Source organism: Mastomys coucha, chromosome X (assembly GCF_008632895.1).
Source record: "Mastomys coucha isolate ucsf_1 chromosome X, UCSF_Mcou_1, whole genome shotgun sequence".
In the NCBI taxonomy this organism is placed as follows: domain Eukaryota; kingdom Metazoa; phylum Chordata; class Mammalia; order Rodentia; family Muridae; genus Mastomys; species Mastomys coucha.
Window position 1 is genome coordinate 41,013,621 of NC_045030.1, and position 25,660 is coordinate 41,039,280.

General features: G+C 38.3%; 1 protein-coding gene across 1 annotated transcript in view; it reads left to right on the plus strand.

Moving 5' to 3' along the window:
- The first annotated feature begins 366 nt into the window (after window positions 1–366).
- The window catches only part of Dock11 (dedicator of cytokinesis 11), a 136,086-nt gene continuing 110,792 nt past the window's right edge, over window positions 367–25,660 (plus strand). The window contains exons 1-10 of the mRNA XM_031372386.1: window positions 367–399; window positions 1,941–2,057; window positions 2,142–2,231; window positions 3,334–3,416; window positions 4,461–4,530; window positions 4,871–4,966; window positions 18,490–18,624; window positions 21,140–21,317; window positions 21,695–21,774; window positions 22,903–22,986. Of these exons, the coding sequence (XP_031228246.1) occupies window positions 367–399; window positions 1,941–2,057; window positions 2,142–2,231; window positions 3,334–3,416; window positions 4,461–4,530; window positions 4,871–4,966; window positions 18,490–18,624; window positions 21,140–21,317; window positions 21,695–21,774; window positions 22,903–22,986 (966 nt within the window). The remainder of the gene's footprint in view (window positions 400–1,940; window positions 2,058–2,141; window positions 2,232–3,333; window positions 3,417–4,460; window positions 4,531–4,870; window positions 4,967–18,489; window positions 18,625–21,139; window positions 21,318–21,694; window positions 21,775–22,902; window positions 22,987–25,660) is intronic.

Below are 25,660 nucleotides of genomic sequence, written 5' to 3' on the forward strand. Positions count from 1 at the left end.
ATCCGTACAAGTTAAATAATTTCATTTAAATAAAACATCCTTATTAGAAATTATTAACAAATATTTTTAAATAATTAGCATGTAATTATTTAAAATAGCATGTCAAGACATGGTTCTAAGTGAATCTGAATATCGCAAAGTTCGTTGCATAATGAATAGTTGGATGTCTACCATGTGCAGTGAACAAATTACAGCTTTCCCTTGGTTCTGGTGCTAGCACTTCACAACTGAATCTTGCTGGAAGGGAAAGGTAGGTAGCCCTCTCTTCCTTTACTAATGATAGAGATGAAATCTGGTTCACAGGCTTAGGTCTTCTATGGTGGGAGGCTCCCTGCCTTTGAATAGTCAGAGAAGTAAAAATAGATCATGGTACGTTCAGTGAAAGAAAATGATAGGCAGGTAGGTAGTGGAATAATCCAAGTTCAAGACCTTGCATATTAATATCTTTTTGTATTTCTGAGTGGGAGAGAGACTACATGAGAGAAAAAGAATGAGTCTTTTACAAGCACAGACCTGGGGTCGACTTTTGACTCTGAAGATTTACTTAACCTGAGTTAAGTCCAGAACCTCCTCAACTGTAATATGGGAGAATCGATTATGCCTATTTCAAAGGTTGTTAGAAGCATTGCATTGGACAATATTCAGAAAGTACTTAGCAAGTTCCTGCTGTATAAAAGGGCTCAGGACCTATTGGCAGTTGATGGCTGCTCAGCAAGTGAGAGTTGGAGTTTTTATCAGGGACATAGGCCCTGAGAAGCCACTCCATGCTTTTAGAAGATGGTTCCACACCCATGCACATAGAAGCAGTACTAAATGGACCCACTAGAATTTTAAACAAGAAGTTAAGAGATGGAGTAGGGAAGATAGGAGAAGAATTGGAAAGGAGAGAATGGGTGAGGACTTCATCAAAGCATCTTATATGCATGAATAAGTAGTCAATACAGTACTTTAAAAGAGCCCATTTGACCCTATCCTTACTAGTAGTATTACTCTTCTTCCTGTGCTATCTTTAAATTTCTCATCTTTATTGGCCTTGTTCCTTATAACATGACCCTTAGGCTGGGGCCATTCTACAAATGGTCAGCTCACTTATCTGTCCAACAGAAGTCCACAGAGTTTATCTCCTGAAACCTTACCCTTTCATGCCATGTTGGTAGAATTAAGCATCTCCAGGACTCATACTTGCCATAGCAAAGCTGGAATGTGATACAGTCTTTGGATTGTGTATTTGAAACCAAGAGGACACATGAATGTTCATATTTTCTCTACTTTAGTTACTCAGCAAATAGAGCGTATGGAGTGAATCTCTCATAGGCTTTTTTTTTTTTTTTTTGGTTTTTCGAGACAGGGTTTCTTTGTGTAGACCAGGCTGGCCTCAAACTCAGAAATCCGCCTGCCTCTGCCTCCCAAGTGCTGGGATTAAAGGCGTGTGCCACCACCGCCCGGCCTCTCATAGGCTTTTAAATATACTGGTTTTGCTTGACTTAAAATTCAGGGTATTTTTTGAAAGATAAAAACAATGTGGTACTATTTCTTTAGAATTCTTATCTACAGCAAGGAGGAGTTTGTCAGATACATGTGCTTGGTGTTCATATGTGTTTGATATATGTCTGGATGCATACATAAGTATGGAAAAGGTTTCTCTTACTAAAGCAGCTTTATGTTCTTATTAGTTCAACACCACCCCCTTTTATTTTTTGTTTTTGTTGATTTTTGAGACAGGTTTTCTCTGTATAGCCTTGGATGTCTTGGAACTCACTCTGTAGACCAGGCTGGCCTTGAACTTAGAGAGATCTGTCTGCCTCTGCCTCTGGAGTGCAGGAATTAAAGACTTGAGCCACTACTGCCAGAACAATTCCCATTTTGTGAAATAGTGAAACTTCACTACACAGAATGGAATTTCCCTCTGACAGTAACATTTTTTTTTGTCTCTTACAAAGGAAAAGGCCAAGTTAGTTGAACCTCTGGACTATGAAAATGTTATCACCCAACGGAAAACACAGATTTACAGCGATCCCCTCAGAGATCTGCTTATGTTCCCCATGGAAGACATATCTGTGAGTGCACATGTGCTTTTTAAAAGAATAAGCATTTTATTTTCCAAGCCAGTTCTTAGAGTAAGAATGTGATTTGATTTCTAGATCTCAGTGATTGGTCGTCAGCGCAGAACAGTGCAGTCTACTGTACCAGAAGATGCTGAAAAGAGGGCCCAGAGCTTATTTGTCAAAGAGGTAAGGGGCTCAATAGCCAGCCAAAGAACTTTTTTTCCCATTTGTTTTTTTATTATTATTTGTGTGTGTGTGTGTGTGTGTGTGTTTGAGTTTGAGTTTATGTGTACCATGTGTGTGCTGTTGCCCACACTAGCCAGAGAAGGCCTTTGGATTCCCTAAAACTAGACAGTTGTAAACCACCTGATATTGGTTCTGGAATGTAAACCTAGGTCTTCTGTAATTGCAGTACATGCATCTAACTGCCAAGTCATTTCTGCAGCCACCCGCCATATGATTTTGGTTATATATGTGTGTGTGTGTGTGTGTGTGTGTGTGTGTGTGTGTGTGTGTGTGTATGCATATATATATATATATATATATATATATATATATATACACACATACATATATATATGTATATATATATCATCTATGAAGTTCAAATTTAGTTTATAAACTAAAGAAAATACTTTTTACTTTATTATAAATGGGAAATAAAATTACTAAACTTGACCTGTGTGACAAATCTATATGATATAAGGGAAAAGTTTAAACATTTATAAGTAGTATATGGGGTTCTGTTGTTGTATTTTTCTTGTAGATTTGAGTACTCTGTCATGTACTTGAAGTTAAGAGTTTTCAGAAGGACATATGAATTAGGGTCTGTCCTTGTCAATTGGACTAGATCACTTGCTCTCAAACCTCCTAAGGCTGTGACCTTTTAATACAATTCCTCATGTTGTGGTGACCCCAACCATAAAATTATTTTTGTTGCTACTTCACAACTATAACTTTGCTACTGTTATGAATTGTAATGTAAACATCTGTGTTTTCTGATGGTTTTAAGTGACCCTTGTGAGAGGGTCATTTGACACTATCATACTTGATCCCCAAGTCAAGATCCCTATACCAACATTTCTCAATTAATTAAAAACAAAGTCTCTGGGTATTTCACCAGATTTTTGCTCATGTGTTTGAGACTTGGACTTGATCTTTCTCAGCTCTCTGGATGCTGGGGGTTACATGTGTGTGCCACCATGGCCAGCTCTACTAGACTTTTAAAAATGCATTTCTTTGTATTCTTTTTCTGTGTTTGAAATGGATGATTCCTACTTTCTTCCAGTGTATTAAGACCTACAGCACAGATTGGCATGTGGTGAACTATAAGTATGAGGATTTCTCTGGGGACTTTCGGATGTTGCCATGGTAAGTTTAGAAGTTAAGGGAAATAGAATTATCATTATTGTCATCACCATCATTATTATCATGGTTATTATCAGACCTCAAACAGCAGCATATTTGGCTCATGCAGTATTTTGACCAGTTGAGTATGTTTTGAGTGTGCTCATTGACACTCTTCCCAGTAAGTGTGAGCTCACTTAGTTTGACACATCCATATTGACTACAGAAAAATCTTTTGTTCATTCTGGAAAATAAAGGGATGGTTTCCCAGTGGTGTCAATGAAGAAGTTGGGAGCTATTTAAATCAGTTTAACATCTGCTGATTGATGTTCCTTGGATGAGAGTGGGGGATAATCTCAGTGAAGTTGAAGAACTGTCACGAGGACTACTAACCCAGTAGTCATGGTCCAGAATGTCTTTCTGCTCTTTCCTAGCTGGCTAGGTTTGAACCACCCAATCAACCTGTTTGAGCTCTCTTGTCGCCCCCATTTCTTCACTGCATGACGGCTGGTCTCACAGCATCTCATCTAGGAAATATGGCGGGGAGGAGGAAAAAGAAGACATTTGTGAAGCCCTCTGTAGTTTTCAAAAACATTTTCCTAGGAAAGAAGCTACTAACATTAGCAGTCCAGGTTCCCAAAGCAAACAAAACGGAGAGCCAAAATGACAGTGTTGCTTTCTGACCTGTGAAAAGATAAAGTTCTGCCACTGCTGACAGCCCTGGCAGACGTTCCTTAGCAACTTCTGCTCCGCTTGACGCCTATCTGGTCTCTGTTTTATCTTTGCAGCTGGCTGCATATGTGGGAGTCCTTCTATACAAATAAGGCCTGGACGAGGACATAGCTTAGTCAGGAGGTTTTGCTTAGCAGAAATCAAACAAGCAAACAGAAGAAGCTTTGCATGTTTATTCAGGAATAAGGCCTATGTTTGAAAAAGAAGAGAGTACTTTTCCATCTCTTGCCTTGCATTTTCTTGTTTTTCAGAGACTGAAGTCGACTTCAGGTTTTGTTTGTTGGTGATGCTTATAGATTCTGTTCTGTGTCTAAATTAATTTTCTTGCACTTTCAGCAAGTCTCTGAGACCAGAAAAGATTCCTAATCATGTGTTTGAGATTGATGAAGACTGCGAGAAAGATGAGGTAAGGACGTCTTTCTTCAGGGGTCACTTCTGCTGAAAGGGAATTCCTTAAGGAAAGATGAGCAATGCTGGAACAAGTGGCTATGAGTATCCATGGCCATCTTTCTAAGCAATGAATGTTTTTTAACTAAACAATGCTTACACTTCAATAACTATTGAAGGCCTACTCTGTTTATAACATTGGGCCTTTCATTCTATGGTCAATATTTTAAATATTTATGAAAAGTGATAACTTCATGTTTAATTAAGAAATGGGAACAGGTCTAGTTCTGTGTCTGCTAAATGTTGACTAAATAAATGGTTGGATGGCTATTCTACTGATGGCTTTTATTCTATTTCAGGATTCATCTTCTTTATGTTCTCAGAAGGGTGGTGTGATAAAACAAGGTTGGTTGCATAAAGCAAATGTAAATAGCACCATCACAGTAACCATGAAGGTAGGAAGTAGTTATATTAGTCTATCATTTGAAGTATTTGACATATGTAATGAATCTGGAGAAATGTTTGTTTTCTAATAAACCCTCATAAAATCTTTTGTTTTAAGTTAACATGTAAAATATTAGGTTTCTTTATGGATTTTCTAAATTCGTATGTCATTATACTTTGTTCTCATTTGTTCCCCTACTAAAATGTTTTTAATGAAGGAATCTTAACAGATACATGAAATTTTAAAGCTCCAATCTCAGAACAAATTTAGAAATGCTACATTTTAAAGACATAGAATGAAGCTCTTAATGTCTGACAGAAGTTGCCAGGTGAATGAAGGAAATAGCTTTGCAAAACCAGGCATCAGAGGTTCCTATGTGGGAATGGATTTAATGAATGAATTTGGCGCTTATTAAATACTAGTGACTGGGAGATATATATTGACATCTAAGATGGGGAAGTCCGTTGTGTCCACTAGCTTCATAATTATGTTAGAAACATACCACATTAAGTCCTACATAAAATAGTGCTTTAGGGTGGTTAGGCCTATATGGAAAATGAAGCGGTTTGACTAGATAGTGAATTTGTGTAAGGGACTTGTGGGAGACCAAACCAAGAACACTGAAAGGCTTTTGTTTGGGAGGCAGTGAAGAGTCATTAAAATCTAGAGGAAGAATAAATGAGCTTCTTGAAGATTCTCAGCACAGAAATTATTCCGTGATACCAAATATAACTGTTCTTTCAGATATTCACTATAGGATCATGTGGCTTCCTGGGTATGATTCACTGTTCCATTAAGTATTGAAGGTCATTCTAGCTTTCAAATAGCCTGAAAGCAGAAACCATGGATGTCTACCAAAGGAAGACTCAAATTCTATCTTAATTTAATATTTTGCCTGCTGCTTTTCCTTTAGTGGCCATATCCTGTTCTAACTTTCATTTTCTGTCCCCTAAGATAATGAATCCAAGTTGTAGGATGCTTCCTTTGTATCTGTTATATCAGAGCATGGGATTTTTACACATATGAGATAAGAGAATTATTTCAAATCCATGTACTTGGGGATCATTATGTTCTAAGCATCATACCAAGTTTATTTTACATCTCATATTTATATTCTGCATTTAATCTGCATGGCATGAACTAGGCACTGTTATTATTATTATTCCTAGTTACCCAATATGGTAAAATAGGCACAGAGTTCCAGGGCTGGGGATATAGCTTAGAGAGTAAGATGCTTGCTATGCAAGCATGGGGGCCTGAGTTTAGATCGCCAATATCCACATAAACAAACACACTGGGTAACATTACCTTCATCTGTAGTCACAGCACTTGGTAAACTGAGACTTGAGGATCAAAGGGGCTGGCAGGCTAGCATGGTAAATGAAAAGGGAGTTCCATCTTTACCGAGAGACCTTTTCATGGAAAATAAGGTGGAAAATGATAACTGAAGACAATGTCGTCCTCTAGCTTCTGCATGTGAATCCTCAGGTGAATACACCAAAGCACACATTTCCACATGCATGTGTGTTTGCACCACACATACAGATATATAAAAACTAAAGAAACAGAGCTCTAAGTTATCAGGAGTAGGATTTGATTCTATGCAATCTCTTCTCTTGGCCAGTACATTGTCATCCTTGTGAGCTGAATGCCACATTGCATGTCCTGTCAGAGTCTTCAGGTTCAGAAACACACATGTGGAGGTTATAACTCTGGACAGATGCTCAGAAAATGGTTCTGGGTTTTTTACACTTTTTAAAAGATGCATAATGTACATATTTGTAGGTTACAATGCAAACTTTCAATACATGCATAATAAACAATAGATTCAGGTAATTAGCACATTTATCAGCTTAAATATGTATCACCATTGCATGAATGCATATGTATGTTCATGCATGAGTGTGCTCCTGCATGTGCTTGTGTGTGTGGGGGGGTGGGGAAGCATTTGAAATAATCTTTACTAGCTCTTTTGAAATATATGATTAATTTTTGCCATCTGTACTATACTGAGCTGGAGAAATTATTCCCATCATCTGACTGTATACCCTTGTGTGCTGTAGAATAGACTCCATTCCTTTCCTCTAACATTCTCAAAATATTGAACTGCTTTACCTGTACATTAGGTTTAGCACAGAGCTAAGGAAATATGCTGTATGGCAAGCTGGATTCATAAGATATTAGTAGCAATTAATACTTACTAAGCAATTCAGAAGACTTTTAAATTATTTCTCAAATACCACCGAATTACCATTTGCTTTACTAACAACTTTTCAACTTCTCAAGACATTATTTTAGGTTAAAAAAAACTCCTGTTTCCTGTAAAACAGTTCATGGTTTCTATCTTTTTTCATAATTTTTAAAATATACACTGATGTAGTAGCAAGACTAATGAATCCCCAAAGATGCCCGTGTCCTTATCCCTAGAACCTGTAAATGTTTGCTTCCATTACAAAAGGGAATTCAGGTTGCTAATAAGCCAATAGGGAGATGACTTGGAATTACCCAGGCAGGCCCAGAATAAGCACAAAGCTCCTGACACGTGGAAGACAGAGGGAGGCAGGAAAGGAGTGTTGGAGGAAAAGATGTGAACAGAAGCAGGGTTATATAGAGATGCTATGTGGCTAATTTTGAAGATGGAGAAAGGAGTCACAAAGCCCGAAGATGGTGGACATCCTCTTGAAGTTAAAAAGAAAGAAGGGAGCAGAAATGGACCTTCTCCTACCTATATTTTCATCTAGTGAGATCAGTCCCACTTCTAACCTACTGAACTATAACATAGTAAATCTGTGTTGTTTTAAGCCATCAAGTTTGGAGTAATTTATTACAGCACTAGAAAACAGTCAGCCAAAGATTAATTGTTCTGCTTGGCTGTTATCTGTCTCTGAGGTTGAAAACTCCCACACTTACAGGGACAAGTGAGGAGCCATAAATTCATGGAGTATAAGCGTTAAGTCTGAAGTAACCTGGGAACCACATGGGTGAGGTGAAGAAGCCAGCTGCTACAATGGCCTTGTCCCGTTGAGCTAGGCTCTTTGCTCTATCTCCTTTTATGTCCCTCTACTTGCTATGTAGCTGAGGATGAACTTGAATTTCTGGTCCTCCTGCCTTTACCTCCATGAATGGAACCCAGGGCTTCAAGCATGCCAGTTATGTACTCTCCCAAATGAGTTGCACCCCCAAATCGATTGTTTCTTCTTAAAACCCCCAGCCTGAGGACATTGTCCTTGCAACCGTAGGTGCCCTGTCACAGGGTGGGAAGAAGCTCTTCTGAAGTCTGCATTGCTTCCAGCTTAATGAGAAGCTAAGTGCCCGGGGCTCAGGAGAGCAGCCAGCCCAGCTCTTGCAGTCAGGAGGGGCAGAGATAGAACTAAAGCCAAAGGCTCACAAAATTAGAGGTGTGCTGGGAGGAAAGCTTCTGTTTGCTTCTAGAATGTGACTCTTCCAAATAAAGGCTACTAATCAATCGCAGTAAGCGAGTGGGAAATTATTCCAGTGTGCGGTTATCTGAGTAAATTTTCCTGTACTGGAGGCAGGTTTATCCTGGGTGCAGCCGGAGTTCCCTGCTCACTGGGGCCCTCTTTCTGTATTGGTGAGAAACCATAGAAGGTTTAGCAACCAGCACCACAGAACTGACCCCCAGAGAATCTTTTTCTTATCAGAAAATCCATGCTTTGAAAATTCTCACTAACTCCCAGCAAGCCAGGAAACTGCTGCAGAAGGGCCTAGGTATTTATCTTGACTCAGTGGCAAATAATAGCCCACAAAAGCCACGCTTCTGTCTTTGTGTTTTATCCGTGATGGGCTGTGGCTTGACACGAGCCTGCCATAGCCCCTTGTAGCTGGCAATTGTGCTTCTGCTGCCAAGTTATGGATTCGAAAGTTTTCAAATTCATTTTAAAACATACAAACAAAAAAGTCTGAATCTAAAACAATTCTGTTTGAGTGGGTCTGGTGGCACAAGACTAATAATCCCAGCACTTGTAAGGTAGCTGCCGGTGGAGAGATCTCAAGGCCAGACTGGAATATGTAGGGAAATGATATTTCATATGACCAAATCAGGAGTGTTATGTAGAATCAGTTCTTTAAGATGTTTGAAATTATGTACAGTAACTTCCACTTTTTTTCTGAGACAGGGTTTCTCTGTGTAGTTCTGGAACTCATACTGTAGGTCAGGCTGGCCTCAAACTCAGAGATCTACTTGCCTCTCCCTCCCAAGCCCTAGGATGAAAGATCTCCTAGACCTTTGAGCTGTCACAAATAAGAGAATCAAAGAGCAAAAAGGAAAGGAAAAAGTAGAATCATGAGTGAAGGTGTAAAAGGAAAATGCAAAAAGGTCAGAAGATACCCAGCATAGTTCGGTTGATTTACAAAAGGGATCAGAAGACTAGTTATTTATGTGATCGTTTGAGAAAGGAACCATGCAGCCTTAAGCAATATCAACAACACAGCCAAGGCAAATTATGCCTGGACTACTTTCAAAAATTAACCTCCTGTTGTGACTGCCAGAACTCTGTCACAGAGTTCAAGTTGATTGTGATGGACCCTACAGAAAAAGAAGGGCTGGCACATGGACTATGCTGCATTCTTAATGCTGGAATAAAAATGATATTTTCCCCAGTGTGTTGTTCCCCCACATCAGCCCAGAACAGTTAAGTTTAGTCAATACCATTCACTGCAATTGCCATTATTTTCCCCAAAGTGCTTTCTGGGTTACCTCATTATCCGCCAACAAAGTATCACGGAGACATACAGGCAATGAAAGAGCTGCTAATGATGTATCTAGCTTCATAGTGAGACACAGTCACTCTACAGAGTCACAGTGCCCAAGCATTTTCTTTCCTTAAAGAGGATGCTGGCCTCATGCAGCTCTTGCAAAGGCAAAGGCGCTGATTGTTGTCTGGACACACTGCCTTTTTTTTTTTTTTCAGCACTTGTAAATTGCCTTGTTGTGAACAGTCATGGTAAGACAGGACACGCTTTATTACTGTGAGCAATTTCCTCAGTTTGTGCTTTCTAGTTAGTGAGAAGCCACCCCATTTCAATTCCTGGAAAAGGACCAGAGAGAAGCTGAAGATAATCATAGAGACTCCATGATCGTTTAGGCAGAAACTGCAGTCCCAAGAGGAGCCTATTTGGTTACACTATCTTTCCTAAGTAGCTGCTAGAGACATCTGCTTTATTCAACTTGTTCCCTATCACTGAGTGAAATTAATGTGGACTAGATAGCTGCGCTATCGGGCATGACCTTCCCCTGGTATTTAGAATGATTTTTCCTAAGAAGCATAATGATATATGGAATAAGGAAAAATTTTGATCTTGAGGGTGGTTCTTAGTTTAAAAGAGCTGCACATTCTTGGCTAACCCTTGGGACACCCACCTTTGTGCATCTTCTTGGCTCTGTTTGATCACATTCCTTAGGCTCTGTACTCCCCATTCTTAGCAATTAAATGTTGAAGTGCCTTGCTGTGTTATCGGGGTTGCAAGTTCAACTGTCTGATATATATGACTCACTTCGGATGCCCTTCCTTTTTTTTTTTTTCACAAAAGAGAGCCATTTGTTATACATCCAGAGTCCAGAAATCTTTATTACTCTTTGACTGCTGAAGAATAATTCTCTTCTTGTTAGGGGGAAAATAGCAAATCAAAAGAGGATTTCATCCAAGTAAGCATATCCAATATAAAAAGTAATTGCTAGGAGTTCAAGGTCACTGTGTGAATTGGAACAAAAGGAGGATAAGATCCTATTGCTTTGATTTGCTACTCCGTTTGAATGCTCCAATCTACTAGACTGTATCTTAAAGTAAACAAAATGGATTAATACTTGTTTATCATAGGCAGGGGATATTTCACTAATTTGCTTTTCTGTTTTATTTCCATTCATTTAGTGACTGCTGCTCAACACCCACTTATTCGGTGCTTCCTGTATGCCAGACACTCTTAGGAATCATCAAATTCATCACCATATATACAAGAAATACTTTATTATATATTCTAGAAGATAGAAATATCACATGTGGCCCTTAGGGCTTTGGAGATGAGAGACACACAATAAAAATAGTTATTTAATGGGTGCCCCAATACCAACTCCATGAGCATGGGGTCAGAGAAAACCAGGCCTTGAAGGAAGGGAGTCCCAAAGGAGAGTAAGTGTGGGTGTAGTATATAAAAACCACTTGCTAGATGAGCATTGGTAGCCATGCTAGGTTAAATTGATTGGTGCCCAAGTATCCTCCTATGCATCAGCTCCTCTTTCGTGAAGATAGTGATGACCGCATACCACTGTGTGAGTGGGCATGAGCAAAGAACTCAGTCATAGACACTAAGGCAGTAAAGCATGCTAGTCATTATTATTTTATATTATGAGGATTATAAGAGGCCATGATCTGACATGTGAGCCTAATCATTCCAGAAACATGACACCATCAAAAATTTAAGCAAGAAAAAAAAAGGTTGGGTACAAGGGTTCTTGCCTGTAGGCCAGTATTTGGGGGAGCTTAGAGCAGGAATATCACAGTGAGATTGAGGTTGGTTTAGGCTATAGAGTGAGACTCTGTCTCCAAGGAAGGAAGGAAGGAAGGAGAGAGAGAGAAGGAGGAAGAAACAGGAGACAAGAACAGCAAGAAGGCCATTGTTGAAATAAGTCTGAGAAAATAATGTGTCCACAATGACAAGGAAGAATTGTAGCTGCCTTCTTTTATGGTTTGCTTCAAATTCATTTTTAAAAATCTCCAGTGCTCAACTATAATAGAATTATTCAAGAAAAGAGAAAAATTACTTGGTTTTCAACCCAGTTTCCCATAGCGTAGAATTGTGAAATCTATTAAAATGTGATAAGACTATAAGATGATACAGAAAGAGATAAAAATGAGTGATAGGTTGCCAGCCTTCTGGAGGGGTTCTCCAGAAAGACAATGTTTTTGCCATTCTAGTATAACTAAATGTAACTCAGTTTTCTCATAAGGTTTGGGGGTTTTCTTCCTTACTGTTCCTTCCATCTTTGCATCCTTCCATCATTACAGTTTTGAGACTTACCATGACTCTTGCTTCCCCTTATCTTTGGAGACAAGAGTTTCACAGTGCAGCCCCAGGCTGGTCCTGAATTAGTAATCCTTCCACCTGTGTCTCACCAGTGCCAGGATCTTGCTTTCTCCTTTTCCATGTTATCCTGCCATTCTGTTTAGTTAAACACATCAGTTAAATAGATCCCCCTGCCTCCTTTCTCCATTGCTGCTGGCCCTCCTACTCTGTCTCTTATTCTTCAAAGCATTCCTTCTTAGGACTTCTGCTTGTGGGTAGGGGAAGTACGCACACTCTAGATAACACATATAAGTAAACACCCTTGCGGTTTGTTATATAAGGTGTGATGGTTTGCATATGCTTGGGCCAGGGAGTGGCACTATTAGGAGTTGTGGCCTTGTTGGAGTGGGTGTGTCACTGTGGGTATGGGCTTTAAGACCCTTGTCTTAGCTGCCTCAGTATTCTGCTAGCAGCCTCCAGATGAAGACGTAGAACTCTCAGCTCCTCCTGCACCATGCCTGCCTGGATGCTGCCGTGTTCCCACCTTGATGATAATGAACTGAACCTCTGAACCTGTAAACCAGCCCCAGTTAAATGTTGCCCTTATAAAAGTTGCCTTGGTCATGGTGTCTGTGCACAGCAGTAAAACCCTAACTAAGACAGAAGGTAAAAGGTTTTTCTAATTGGAAGGCAGGGTAGTAGGCATAGGCAGTCCACCATTTCTGCTTGTCTTCCATCTTTGATACAACTGAGTGACAGCCTTTGTTCCTGGTCCAGAAAAGGTCTAAAGTGTTACCTTCCCAACATTTCAGGGGTTTGTAAAGACTTGATATGACATGATCCCTGAGAATCAGCTCTTCTGGCTTGTTGTTATCTCTCCTGGATAGGCTAGTCTTGAGGATTCTCATTAACTAAGATGGAGAATTGTCATCTGTGTTCACTATCTAAGAAAAATAACAAAGCCAAGGAGGATGAGAAGGATGTGGGTATTACAGAGAAGTAGCATTCTATTTCATTAAAGTGTTGATAATATAATGGAGGAGGATGAATCATCATGTTTTTCTTTTTGAAAAACATGTATGAGTTACAAGCATTATTGTGGATTTAAAATAATAGCTGACCTTAACAGTCTAGAAAGAACCAGTAAAATTTAAGTGATAGATAAATGGAGGTATATTTGGATAGGGTTCACACTACAAAAGAGTGCTACATTTTTTATAGGTACTTATAGACAACCACTAAAGTACAGTCCTGAAAGAAAGTGGAAAGGGAATTCTGTGACTATTCAGGCAAGAGGATTCCTGGCTAAGAGCAAGAGGAGAAATGACTTAAAGGAGCTCCTTTGGGGTTCTTGAGGAATGACACATAAACCAGTGTAGCTGGAGCAGTGTGATTAGATACACAGCTAAAGGCTCTGGAGATGGCTTAGTTGGTAAAGTGCTTCCTTTCAAGAATAAGGAGCTTCATTTGATCCCCCAGAAGTAATATATAAAAGCCAAGTGCTGCCCTGCTTGTCATCCCAGTACCAGGAAGGCAGAGACAGGAGGACCATGGTGCTTGCTGGCTGGCTAATCCACCCAACTCTGAGGTCTCCTGAGAGACCCTGCTTCAAAAAAAAGATGGAGAGGGCTGGAGAGATGGCTTAGTGGTTAAGAGCACTGATTGCTCTTCCAGAGGTCCTGAGTTCAATTCCTAGTATCCACATGGTGGCTCACAACCATCTGTAATGGGATCTCATACCCTCTTCTGGTGTGTCTGAAGATAGCAACAGTATACTCACATATATAAAATAAATAAATCTTTTAAAAAATTCTTTAAAAATAAAGATGGAGAACAATTGAACACATATACAAACAGTGAGCTGCGGCCATATGTACCATGTTCTAAGCTATAGTACAGATGTTATTTATTTAAAATTTATTTTTATTATTATTGTTGTTTTGGTGGGTTTTTTTTGAGACAGTGTCTCAAGGAGCCAAGATTGGCATCAAGCTCTTGATCCTCCAGCCTCCACACCCCAAGTGCTAGGATTACAGGTATGTGGTAAAATATCCAACAATTTTAACTATTTCATACAAACATGTTACATGTTAATTGCGTAACATGAGTTTGAGACAGATATACATTTTATCATGTTTAAATTAGATTGAACATATAGTCTCATTATTGTGAAGACCTTTAGCCCTTGCTTTTTTGAAGTGTACAGGACATTTTGTAATCACATGATTGTGTAATAGCACCCCAAAGCTGCTGCTTCCTCTCTGGCTGTCACTGATGATCTCTCCCCCCACTGCCTTTCCTCTGCACCTTCCATAGCTTGGATTTTGCTCTAACATTAATGGGAAGCCATTTCAAAGTTTGGGAAACACTCTCTTTGTGGATGTCACAGGATTCTGACTCCAATTTAAGTAGTGGCCACTATGAACTTAAGTATGTTCTTACTCTCTCTGGTAGGCAAGGTGGGTGTATATATATCCTGTAAAATAATTAGCTATTGATATCCAAGGACTGGAGGCCTTTCAATGAAAGCTGTGATGTAGAATTATTATTTAAACATCTATCTTCTTTCTGAAATGTACAAAAATATTTACCTGTAAACTAAAAATTTTAAAATATCTGATTTCTTCTTGTTTCTGTAGGTTTAAGTTAGGATGTTCCTTTCTTCTTTGAAAACTGGGTTTACAAACTTCATAAAAGTTAAAACCCTGCTGGGCGGTGGTGGCGCACGCCTTTAATCCCAGCACTTGGGAGGCAGAGGCAGGCGGATTTCTGAGTTCGAGGCCAGCCTGGTCTCCAGAGTGAGTTCCAGGACAGCCAGGGCTATACAGAGAAACCCTGTCTCGAAAAAAAAACCAAAAAAAAAAAAAAAAAAAAAAAAAAAAAAAAAAGTTAAAACCCTAACATATAGCTGTGCTAGAGAGATGCCTCAGAAGTTAAGAGCACTTGCTAATCTTGCACAGGACTCAGGTTTCATTATCAGCACCCACATGGCAGCTTACAACCATCTGCAACTTCAGTTGCAGGGGATCTGATGCCCTCTGTTGGCTTCAATTGGCACTAGTCATGCAAGTGGTGCACATACATACGTGGAGGCAAAACACTCATACACATAAAGGTAATTTAAATAATTATTTTCAAAAACAGGAACATCATTGAATATGAATTTTAGAATGAGAAGAGAGCATAGCCATCTCCCATCTGTTGTCCACTCACATACCAATTTCTACACAAGGATGACTTAAAAAAAAAACAATCCTAATCCACACCCATGAGTCATTGCTACTCTGGTATCTGAGGCAAGAGGATCAATTGACCCAAGAGTAAAAGGTTATCCTGAGCAATGCAGTGAGACCTCCATTTCAAAAAAAAAGTAAACTAAATAATTCCTCGCTATGCAAATATTGTGCCTCTAATATGTGGGCTCATAAGTGTTTGTGTATATGGGGGGTATAACTGTCAGCCCAGGAAAGTTAATGTGTAACTTGTTCAGTGAACTTCTAATGCTGTGGAGTATCTCACCTGCAAGTGTGTGTTTGTGTTCCAGAGAGATAACTGTCACTAGGAAAGCTAATGTGTAACTTATTCGTGTCAGTGAAATGATTGTAGAGTCTGACAAAATTGTTTTCTGATCTGGTCCAACCATGTTACAAGCAAGGAGACTAAAAGAAGGACATTATCACATGAGGACCTGAATGATGGGCAAGATCCTAAGACTTTGACACATCTGTTTCTTTTTTTTTTTCATTTTGTTTTTGCTTTGTTTTGTTTTTCGAGACAGGGTTTCTCTGTGTAGCCCTGGCTGTCCTGGAACTCACTCTGTAGACCAGGCTGGCCTCGAACTCAGAAACCCACCTGCCTCTGCCTCCCAAGTGTTGGGATTAAAGGCATGCACCACCACTAGAGCTCTTTTAGGCAGATACTCTCTCTGATTTGTGAATTACCTCCAACATTACTGTGAAGTATAATTGCTAAGTTACAGAGAGTTATTTCCTACAATTTCATATCCTGTTGCTAATCTCGGAAGGTGGTGGCTGCTGCAGAATGTCTTTGCTTGGTGAGACAGCTGTATGTGAAAGCATTTGTGCAGACAGTAATTTGACTCTAGGCTACACATAGTTTGCTCTTTGTTCTTCCTTCTCCGGCCTCTCTATGGTTGACTGTGGGTTCTTCAAGCAGATTTGGCCAGCTGCATCACTAAATCTATATACTTGGAGTTTTACATTTGGTAACAATTAAAATTTTAAATAGGTTGCAAGTTTTTCTAATCATATTAATTTTGCCCAGAAGATATATTCTGATTTTTTTGTCATGTAATTACTGTCATAACTTTTAAAAAGTCATATTTGCACCAAGTGTCTCACTGCTCAGGAAATTATTCACAAAAAAAAAAAGAAAAAGGTCTGTACGTAATTTTATGATTTTCTGTTCCATTATTTTATTAAGAGATGTGAACCATTGTCATGAAAAATCCTTAAGTGTAAAGAATATCATCACCAGTTCTGTTGTTTATTTTTGAGACAGGATGTCATATTGCCCAGACTGGCTTTGAACTCACTGTGTAGCCAAGAAAGGCTTTAAACTCCTGACCCTTCTGCTTCCTGAGCATTAAGGGCATGTGCCAACCTGCTCGGCTATAGTAGTCATTTTTGTTTAATATATACATATATAATATATATGCAAGAAATATATTAATATATAATATATATTATAATATAATATATATAATGTTGCATGTATAATGGTATAATCATTACATATTAAATATGCATTAATATATATGAAATACTTGAGTACCTCCCATCTCAAAAATCCCAAATTCACTGATTTCAGATTTCTGGATTAAGGATGTATTCTTTTAAAATGCTTCTCTGGCACCAAGCACTTTAGTTAAAGGCTATTCAACTTGTATATAAGTGTATGAAAAACATAAATGCACATACAAGCATCTGAGTCTTAATAAAGTAACATTTACTTGAGGCACTAAAAACCAAGCTGGTGTTTTCTGCTTGGCCTCCCTTCTGTTGATACAATATATCCCATATGGCTGCTACCTGAAATAGAAGCTGCCCCATTTATCAGTCTAACTTGGTAAGGGGTTCTTAATACTGGTTTATTTATGTATTCATTCACAAATAGATGGCACTTAAGTCCAAAATGTTTTTAAGCATTATTATTATTATTATTTTACTGCTTTTTATTTGTAAAATGAAACTGCCCATAACAAATCTGTATAATTTTACTGGTTCATGCTGTAGAGAAATAAATAGTTGGTGTTTTGAGATGCTTTGCCAGAAGTTTAAGTAGTCAGCAGGAATGATCCGGTCAAATGATGTTCTTTTCATAATTAAAGTCCTTTAAATACCAGACCACAGATCATAGTGGATCATCTGCAAATGGCAAGCTTAAATCTTAAAGCCAGCTTTTGTGAGTAAGACATTACACATAGGCATGGATTTCCTCCATGATTACTTGGAGTCTGTTTTTTTCTGTCTCTGTTACCATTCTCATTCTGCAGTGGTTTTAGACACACCATCCTGGGAAATTATGATGGGAGTAAGTTTTCCTATCGTTTCTGACCTATTGAAAAGAAAAACATACAAACCTCAAAGTGTTCCTAAATGCCCTTTGCTCACTCCATTCATTGTGTTCTATGGGAGTGTTTTGAGGGAGGAAGAAAGGGACAGCATGAAGGAATTCCGGCAGTCTTCCTCTTTTTCCTCATTCCTGTGGGATTTGCTGTGAGTTGTAGCAAAAAACTGCTCTCATCTCTGATCTCATGGCACAGTCCCCTTGGGCTTATTGATCCAGACTTCAGCACTGCAGGCATCCAAAAACTGATCTGGCAGCTAGTGATTCTCTCTGCTTCCCTGGGAGGAAGGAAGGTATATGTAGGGTTTTGGAGAGCAAGAGCCCTGGTCCACCGTAAGTGTCATATGATGTAAAGGTGATGTAAGTGCATATGCCTTTTTATGTTTGGATTGACGGCGGTAAAACAAAGTTGGAAAGGATCCAGTTGTAGCTTGCAATTAGATGGGAAGGGATGCTGGGTGAAGAAGCCAGTGATTTATATGTAAGAGCGCTTCATACATATTAAGGTGTTAAATACCATTTCCTATATGGCTCATTATCTGAGGGTAAATTACATACTATCTTTAAAGAAACAAGGAACAAAATTAAATGTATTTATTTTAGGGGTTGTGTGCTTGTGTGTGCTTGAGTGTATGTATGAGTACATGCTTGCCACAGCACATGTGTAGAGGTCAGAGGACTACATTCAGGAGTTGGTTCTTTCCTTCTACTACATGAGTCCTGGGTATCAAAATCTGGTCAACAAACTTGGTGTCAGGTCCCTTATCTTGAGCCTTCTGACCAACCCAGAAACCTGATTCTTAAACATTTCTGTTGTTCAAATATGGTAGCTGACAAGACGTTTAAAATTTTTAGTTCAAACAAACAGCCCTACTGCTATGAGTTTATGTTACAAGTGGATCTTTGCTGCATTTCTCATTCTAGGTGTTCAAGAGACGGTATTTTTATTTGACTCAACTTCCTGATGGTTCATATATTCTCAATTCTTATAAAGATGAGAAAAATTCCAAAGAGTCTAAAGGTTGCATCTACTTGGATGCTTGCATTGATGTTGTCCAGGTAAGGCTATTGCAGTAATCATCCTTTTTTTTTTCTCCAAGCAGGTTGTTGATGAACAATTAGAAACCTAAGCATTCTTTCCTTCTTGGTGCTATCCCCATGCCCAAACACCTATATGAGAGATTTCTAAATCTTCTCAGCACACCACCTTCAGTCAGTGCTGGTATTTAAAGGTCTATCAAACCCATTTGAGTCTGCCACCAAAGTACTTTTTGATACATATTTTCTTTTAATTCTTGGCTTTTTCTCTGGGTATCCTTTGTATTGTCTGTCCTAGAGTTCTGCCTTCTTTTATGTTTTACGATTTCTATTATTATCATTATTTTTATTATGAGTACTTGTGTATGTGGGTGTGTGCACATGAGTGCAGGTGCCTGTGGAAGCAAGAAGAGAGCATTGGATTCCCCTGAAGCTGGAGTTACAGGCACTTATAATTACCTGCTTAAGGTAGGTGCTGAGAATGGGACTAAGACCCTGTGTGTGAACAGTAAATACTACTAAACACTGAGCCATCTCTCTACCCCTAAGTCTTGCCTCTTATTTCCCAATTTGCTGTTTTATGTGAGTCTATCTTCCTGAGACACAGAATGGATCATTCAGTTGTATTTTCAAAACCTTTAAATCTTGATTTCCTGTCCCACAGAGGAAGATTTAAAGCTCTTACCACAGAATTCAAGGCCCATGAGGATTTTCCCTTAGCCTATAGTCTAATTTCATCCCTATTCATTCCTGTATTAATCTGTGTTCTGACCACCTTACACCGTGTATTCCATAGAGTTAAGGCATGTGTGTGACTTCCTTATTTATTATTTATTTTTGTGATGCTTAGAATTGAACCTAGGGTTTTGTGCATGCTAGGCAATATTCATAGCCAATGTTTTATGTTGACACAAAACCTTGCTAAATTGCCCTTATCTTTTAAAACTTGATTTAAATTCCATTTCAACCTTACAAAGTGCTTTCTGTTTCCTTCCTCACTCTCATATCCACCGGTCGAATACAGCTCCTTGTCCCCTGGGCTACCATTTGGCTGTTATCTTTAACAAAAATTCATACTTTACATTGTGTTTTGTTCCCTTTTGGGGTTGCGTTGCAAAAACCCTGCCTCACTCATTCCTGTATCTCTTACAATAATTAATAAGGCTGTGCACACCCTAGGGAGTTAGCAAATGTTTATTGATTTGGATTACTGGAGCTATAGACAAAGGTCAGGTGGGAAGGAGAAGTGCAGAGAAAGTATTTGAATGGTAAGTCAATTGACAGCGAGAGGGAGCCTTGAGCTGCTGAAGAGGGAGTGCTGATTAGTTCAATAACTTTAGTTTATCTGGATCCTCCTTTTCAAAACTGTTGTGTTAGATTAATGAGCTCCGTGTACTCTATCCAATGTGATTCCATGAGGTTCAAATGTAAAGAAATTAAACCTGTGAGCATTTGTGCGAATTCAACACGTTTTTATCTCATTTTGTTTAGTGTTCACGGTGCTTAGGCTGGAACTTCAGGTCTTAAGTACACTGAGCATCGGCCCCAGACCAAAGGTGCTTTTTACATACAAAAGAATCACACTTTTGAATTTTACTCAAAAGAAATACAGGCACACATGATTCTTAGATTTTCTCAATCAGCTCCAATCTAGTGCCCTTTCTTTGTATTGTTCCCACAGGCATCCACTTATGAGTCCCTCTTCCTAGTATTTTCCAGTGCATAAACCTTTACATCTTGCTACACTGGTTTTATTTCATCCTTTTCTATGCATTGAAAACAAAGAAGGAGGACCTTCATTGGTTTCTTCTTGAATAATGACCATGCAGTAGAGAATTATTGCTTTATGGGTCTATGAGTTTTGACATGATTCCTGAGGCTCTGGTGGGAATACTATGCCATTTTGTTTGTCATGACAGAGAAGGTGATAAAAGAAAAAAATGTGTTATTGGGTTTGAAGACAGGATGTTCCCCCGCCCCTTCTATTCTAATATGCAATGTGGGCCGCTCCACATATTTTACTTAGAGTAACAGTTTGATGTGAAACAGTTATGCCCTTCTTTTACCCTGGTGATGTATTTGATACTGTTCATGTTGAAATGAATCATATATCTGTTATAATGAGAAAATATAAAGGAAACATTGTATTTGTTTCAGGTCATATTTTAGCTTGTGACTATCACCAAGTTTTGAAAGTTTCTAAATAAACTAAAGTTTATTAAGTTTCTAAAAAGAAATTTTTGAGTGAAGATAGCAAAATTCATTCTTGTTTGAATGATGGTGGTTTGGTTTTCTAAATGTAAAGGATCCCACAGACCTTAAATGATAGATACCAACTTTGCCCTTGTTTCATTTTTATTCCAATCTGGAAGTAGTATCAAGATTTGATGTGGTCTGGGAGTGTGCATACCTTATTGAAAGAAGCAGTGATTTTGTGAAAGTATTGGTGCACATATAGGCTGAGCTGAATGCACTTAATATTTAAAAGGGCAGCTGATCTAATTGAACGGGTGTTTTCCTTTCTCCCCTTCTATAGTGCCCCAAAATGCGCCGTCATGCTTTTGAACTCAAGATGTTAGATAAGTATAGCCATTATCTGGCAGCCGAAACCGAGCAGGAGATGGAGGAATGGTTGATAACGTTGAAAAAGATTATTCAGGTCAATACTGACAGTTTAGTGCAAGAGAAAAAGGACACAGTTGAGGCAATACAAGGTAAGGATTTTGAAATGATTTACTCTTGAGGTAAAGCCCTCTTTTTTGATCCATGGAAACATCCTTTGTGTTAAGTGAAGAGAGAACGTTAATACTGAAGGCCAACCTGCTTCTTTATGAAGAGTGGCTTTAGAAGAGGCTTTTCAAAGAGTTGGTACTGCACGGGACCTGACACTTAAAACATACCTGTATTGAAATGGATAAGAAATTTACAGCAGATTTTCAAAAGTCCATTAAAGCTTCCCCTGTGTGTTCATAATCCCAATTCTTTGCCATAAATCTAGTAGGAAAGGATGGAGTGGGAGCGAGGAGAGTCCTCTTAGGTAATTAGTAATGGTCTGTATGGTTTGGAACATCTGCTTTTAATGAATTTGCAGAGGAGGAAACTAGCAGCCAAGGAAAAGCTGAGAACATCATGGCCAGTTTGGAAAGGAGCATGCATCCGGAACTGATGAAGGTATATCTTTCTTATGGCAGCTTGCCTTCCACTGACATAAAGCAGGGAAAGCTAGTAAGGTGCTGGATTTCATTTGGAAATGTCACTTTCAAGTTCAAAACCCCACCAAATTGGTTAAACAGCTAGAGAGAAAAGATGCATTCTAAATAATACACTTGAAAGTGTCCCCCCTCAGTGTAGAAAATCTTTTTTCTCTTTCTTTCTTTCTCTCTTTCTTTCTTTCTTTCTTTCTTTCTTTCTTTCTTTCTTTTGTTTTGTAGACACAAGAGAAAAAAAAGAAAAACATTCTAAGCTTTTGTAACCTTATCTATTTTGTCTATTTTTATTCAATTTGATTTGATATATAATTAAATAAATATTCTTCTTTCAATGGGCTAATGATGCAGTTTATGCAAATGATATTCAGCCCAAAGACACATGCTAATTTCTTTTGTAAATTATGCAAATAATTTACTCAGATAAAGACTTTGGTGAGCAGCATTGTTTGTGTTATTTGCCCGTCTTTGTGGAGTTTGAAATGAACAAATTTTGAAAGTAGACAATTATTACCATGTGTATCTTACTCTGTGTTCTATGTTATAATTAATTGAAAGTGAGAAACGACTTATTCCTTTCAATCTTTGTTGAGTCTACTTACATTTTTACTTTATTCGTTTCCCTGGACTTATTTCTGTTTTTCTCTTTTCAATTTGGACCTCTCTTAAAACTTTTAAAACATCTTTAAATTACTGCACTGTACTCATGACCTCATGTGCTATCTATGATTTAGTGGATTTTAATTGAATCCTTTTTATGTTTTTCAGTCATGATAGACTGTGCAGTTCATTATCATCCTTAAGACAATAGAATCAGAACTGTATATGATAACACATGAAAAACACTATGGAGATGTTAGATATGGTATTAGTCTCTTCTTTTATTTCTTGTTTGCATCCAAAATCTTTTGGACTTATGTTTTTACACTGAGTACTAAATGTAGAATATTTTATGTCTTATGGAAATGTATAAAAATCAGATCTCTTTCTTATTATGAGTCTCAATGATGAAGCTGTATAAAAGACATGGTTAACTGGTATTTAGCATTGTTTTGAAGTAAATGTAGCAACATTACATATTTTTACATTTTAGTATGGCAGAGAAACAGAACAGCTGAACAAACTCAGTAGAGGAGATGGAAGACAGAATCTCTTTTCTTTCGACTCAGAGGTTCAGGTATTGATCTAGTTCTAATTCAAACTTGATTGAAATGTTGAAATCACTGATTTTTGGTCACCAGTGGGGAAAACAAATTGTTTTAGATTGGTCTTATTCACTTTGAACATATACGTTGACTGATTCCTCATTTAATAGGACTGTCAGTAGCATGGGGCTGAATGTATTTATCTTTTCCTCTGTCCTTTCATCTTGCTGCAACCGTGGATAAATTAAATAATGCCTAGCAATAATTTCAGCATTCTCTGGATCCATTAAGTACACCTGTGATCTACTGGTAATAAATATCCACAATATAAAGAGTGCTGAATTTAATTAACTACAGATTTTCCCCATTTGATATTGGTGAAAAGAACAGGAAACGTGTGTAGTGTACAGCTCTTAGAGTTTCCTTCATAAAGAATATTTCACAAAAGTATTTGGAGGAGTGAATTCTTTGTTTTCTGTTCCCCTTTTCTATATGAAAACTTCAGTGAACAGTTTATTGTTGTTGGTATTGCTAGTGTGTGTGTGTGTGTGTGTGTGTGTGTGTGTGTGTGTGTTATTTGTATGCCATGGTACATATGTGGAGGTCAGAAGACAACTTAGTGGATTTGGTCCTCTCCTTTACACTGTAATGAGTGCTGCGGATTGAACTTAGAATTTCTAGCTTGTATGGTAGTGCCTTAAGCTGCTGAGTCATTCTTGATTTTGTTTTAAATTTAAAAAAAACTGTATGAACACAGCAGGTTTAGCTCAGTAAAAAACATAATAACAAATATTAAATAATTTGGGAAAAAACTGATTTTATTATTTCTTTTTATGCTTCGTAGAGTTCTCTAATTGAGTTTTAAATTTGACTTGATATTGACATAGTGGGTATGTATAATGCATATTTCGATAAAAATTACCATGTAAAATTGATATCACGTGCTGTATATGTGTGGTGTATGCATGTGTATGTGGGGAGGGTATGTGCGTACCTTTTTGTGCACCTGTGAAGGCCAGAATTTGACTTGAAACATTTTTTCCTGTTACTCTCTACCTTATACTTTGAAATGGATCTCTCACTGAGCCTGGAGCTCACTGTTTTAGCTAGAATGGTCAGCACGCCCCCGGGATCCACCTGTCTCCTGTCATGTTCTTCTCCAGCTCTGGGCTTATAGGTGTACAGTATTATGCTAGGCTTGCCTGTGGGTATGGAGGCTCCCATGAGGTCCTCATACCTGCACTGTAGGCACTTCACCCAGTGACCTTAATTCCAGAGAATTATTTTTTAAAAACGACTTCTACCAACACACACACAGACACACACAGATGGACACACACACACAGACACACAAGTAAATGTAATGTAAATGTAAAGTAAGTAAATGTAATAAAATGTAGAACAGTGAATTTCAGAGATGGCAGCTCTAGATACTCATTCAGAAAACTACTTGTTGCAAGCATGACTGAGCCTTTGATTGGCCTCAGTGATTGGGCTGTAATTGGACATGTCAGGCTCTTTGACTGAGTACAAAGGAGGCAATTGATGGTGGTTGAAACCAAATCTAGTATCTTTAAAAACTTGTGGTGTAGTGTTTTTGTGGTCATGAAACTGAACTGATTTTGTGTTTATCAGTGAGCTACAGTAAGAGAAAACTCACAAATGTGATGAATCTTTAAGCACCAGCTTTAAGAATTTAGTGTTGATTGTGGAAGGTCATCTCACCATGGAGTAATGTTGTGTTAAGTAGAAAGGGTGAAATGCTATCCTATAATTCAACTTCTTTTTCTGGTCACATTTCAGTGTAGAGAGAGATTTTTGCCCGTGACTTTAGGGAATAATGAAATGGTATTTTGACTGAAGGGATACGGATCAAACTTTAAACTGTGGGAGAAGGCCATATAGCTCAAGGTATATACTTGAAACCCATAGAAAGAAAAGGATTTGGGAGCTGGGGTGCTTTGGGCCAATTACTTTTCACATTCCACTGTCTGAGGAAGACCGAAAAGAGAGCAGATAAATGGGCAGAAATAAGAATTGATCTCCATGGCAATGGCTTGCCTCTGCTGGCCCCAAAGTTTTTAAAAGGGATCTGCCTAGTCCCACACTTGCATTATTTTTGTAGATAAATAGACTTAGAGTGGGAAAACCATACATTCAGGTACGAATTTTACACATTAGGCCCTTTACATAGGGGATTTTATTATAGACACAGGCTGGGTCAAAACAGCTATAATTATTTAATTATAATAATTAAATTTTTGTTTTGACAAAGTAACTGAGGGGAAAAAATCTTATATTGCTTGGCTTGACTGCTCCTTCCTGGGAACAGTCTTTGATCACATTCATTTTGAGTCATTTCTCCCCTTCCATTCTTATGGCCTTAGTGAAAGTGTAAGTTGTTCCATAATGGACACTTGGCTTTCTGTTTGCAACTAGAATAGACAAAGGTGCTTGGATTGTGTGAGTGTTGGGAACTAGAGAGTTCTCTAAAGGTTTCTCTGAGGAGACACAGATGCCTACCCTACTCAGAACTGACTCCTAGTATCTTTTGTTTAAAAATTGTATTTATCTTGAAATACAAGTACTTTTAAAAAATGTATCCTTTGTGGTAATTAGAGCACATTCCTCAGTTCTGTTATAAGCTGAGCTCAAGTTTATCTATCTTCTAGACAGAAACTAACCTCCTCTCTCTCTCTCTCTCTC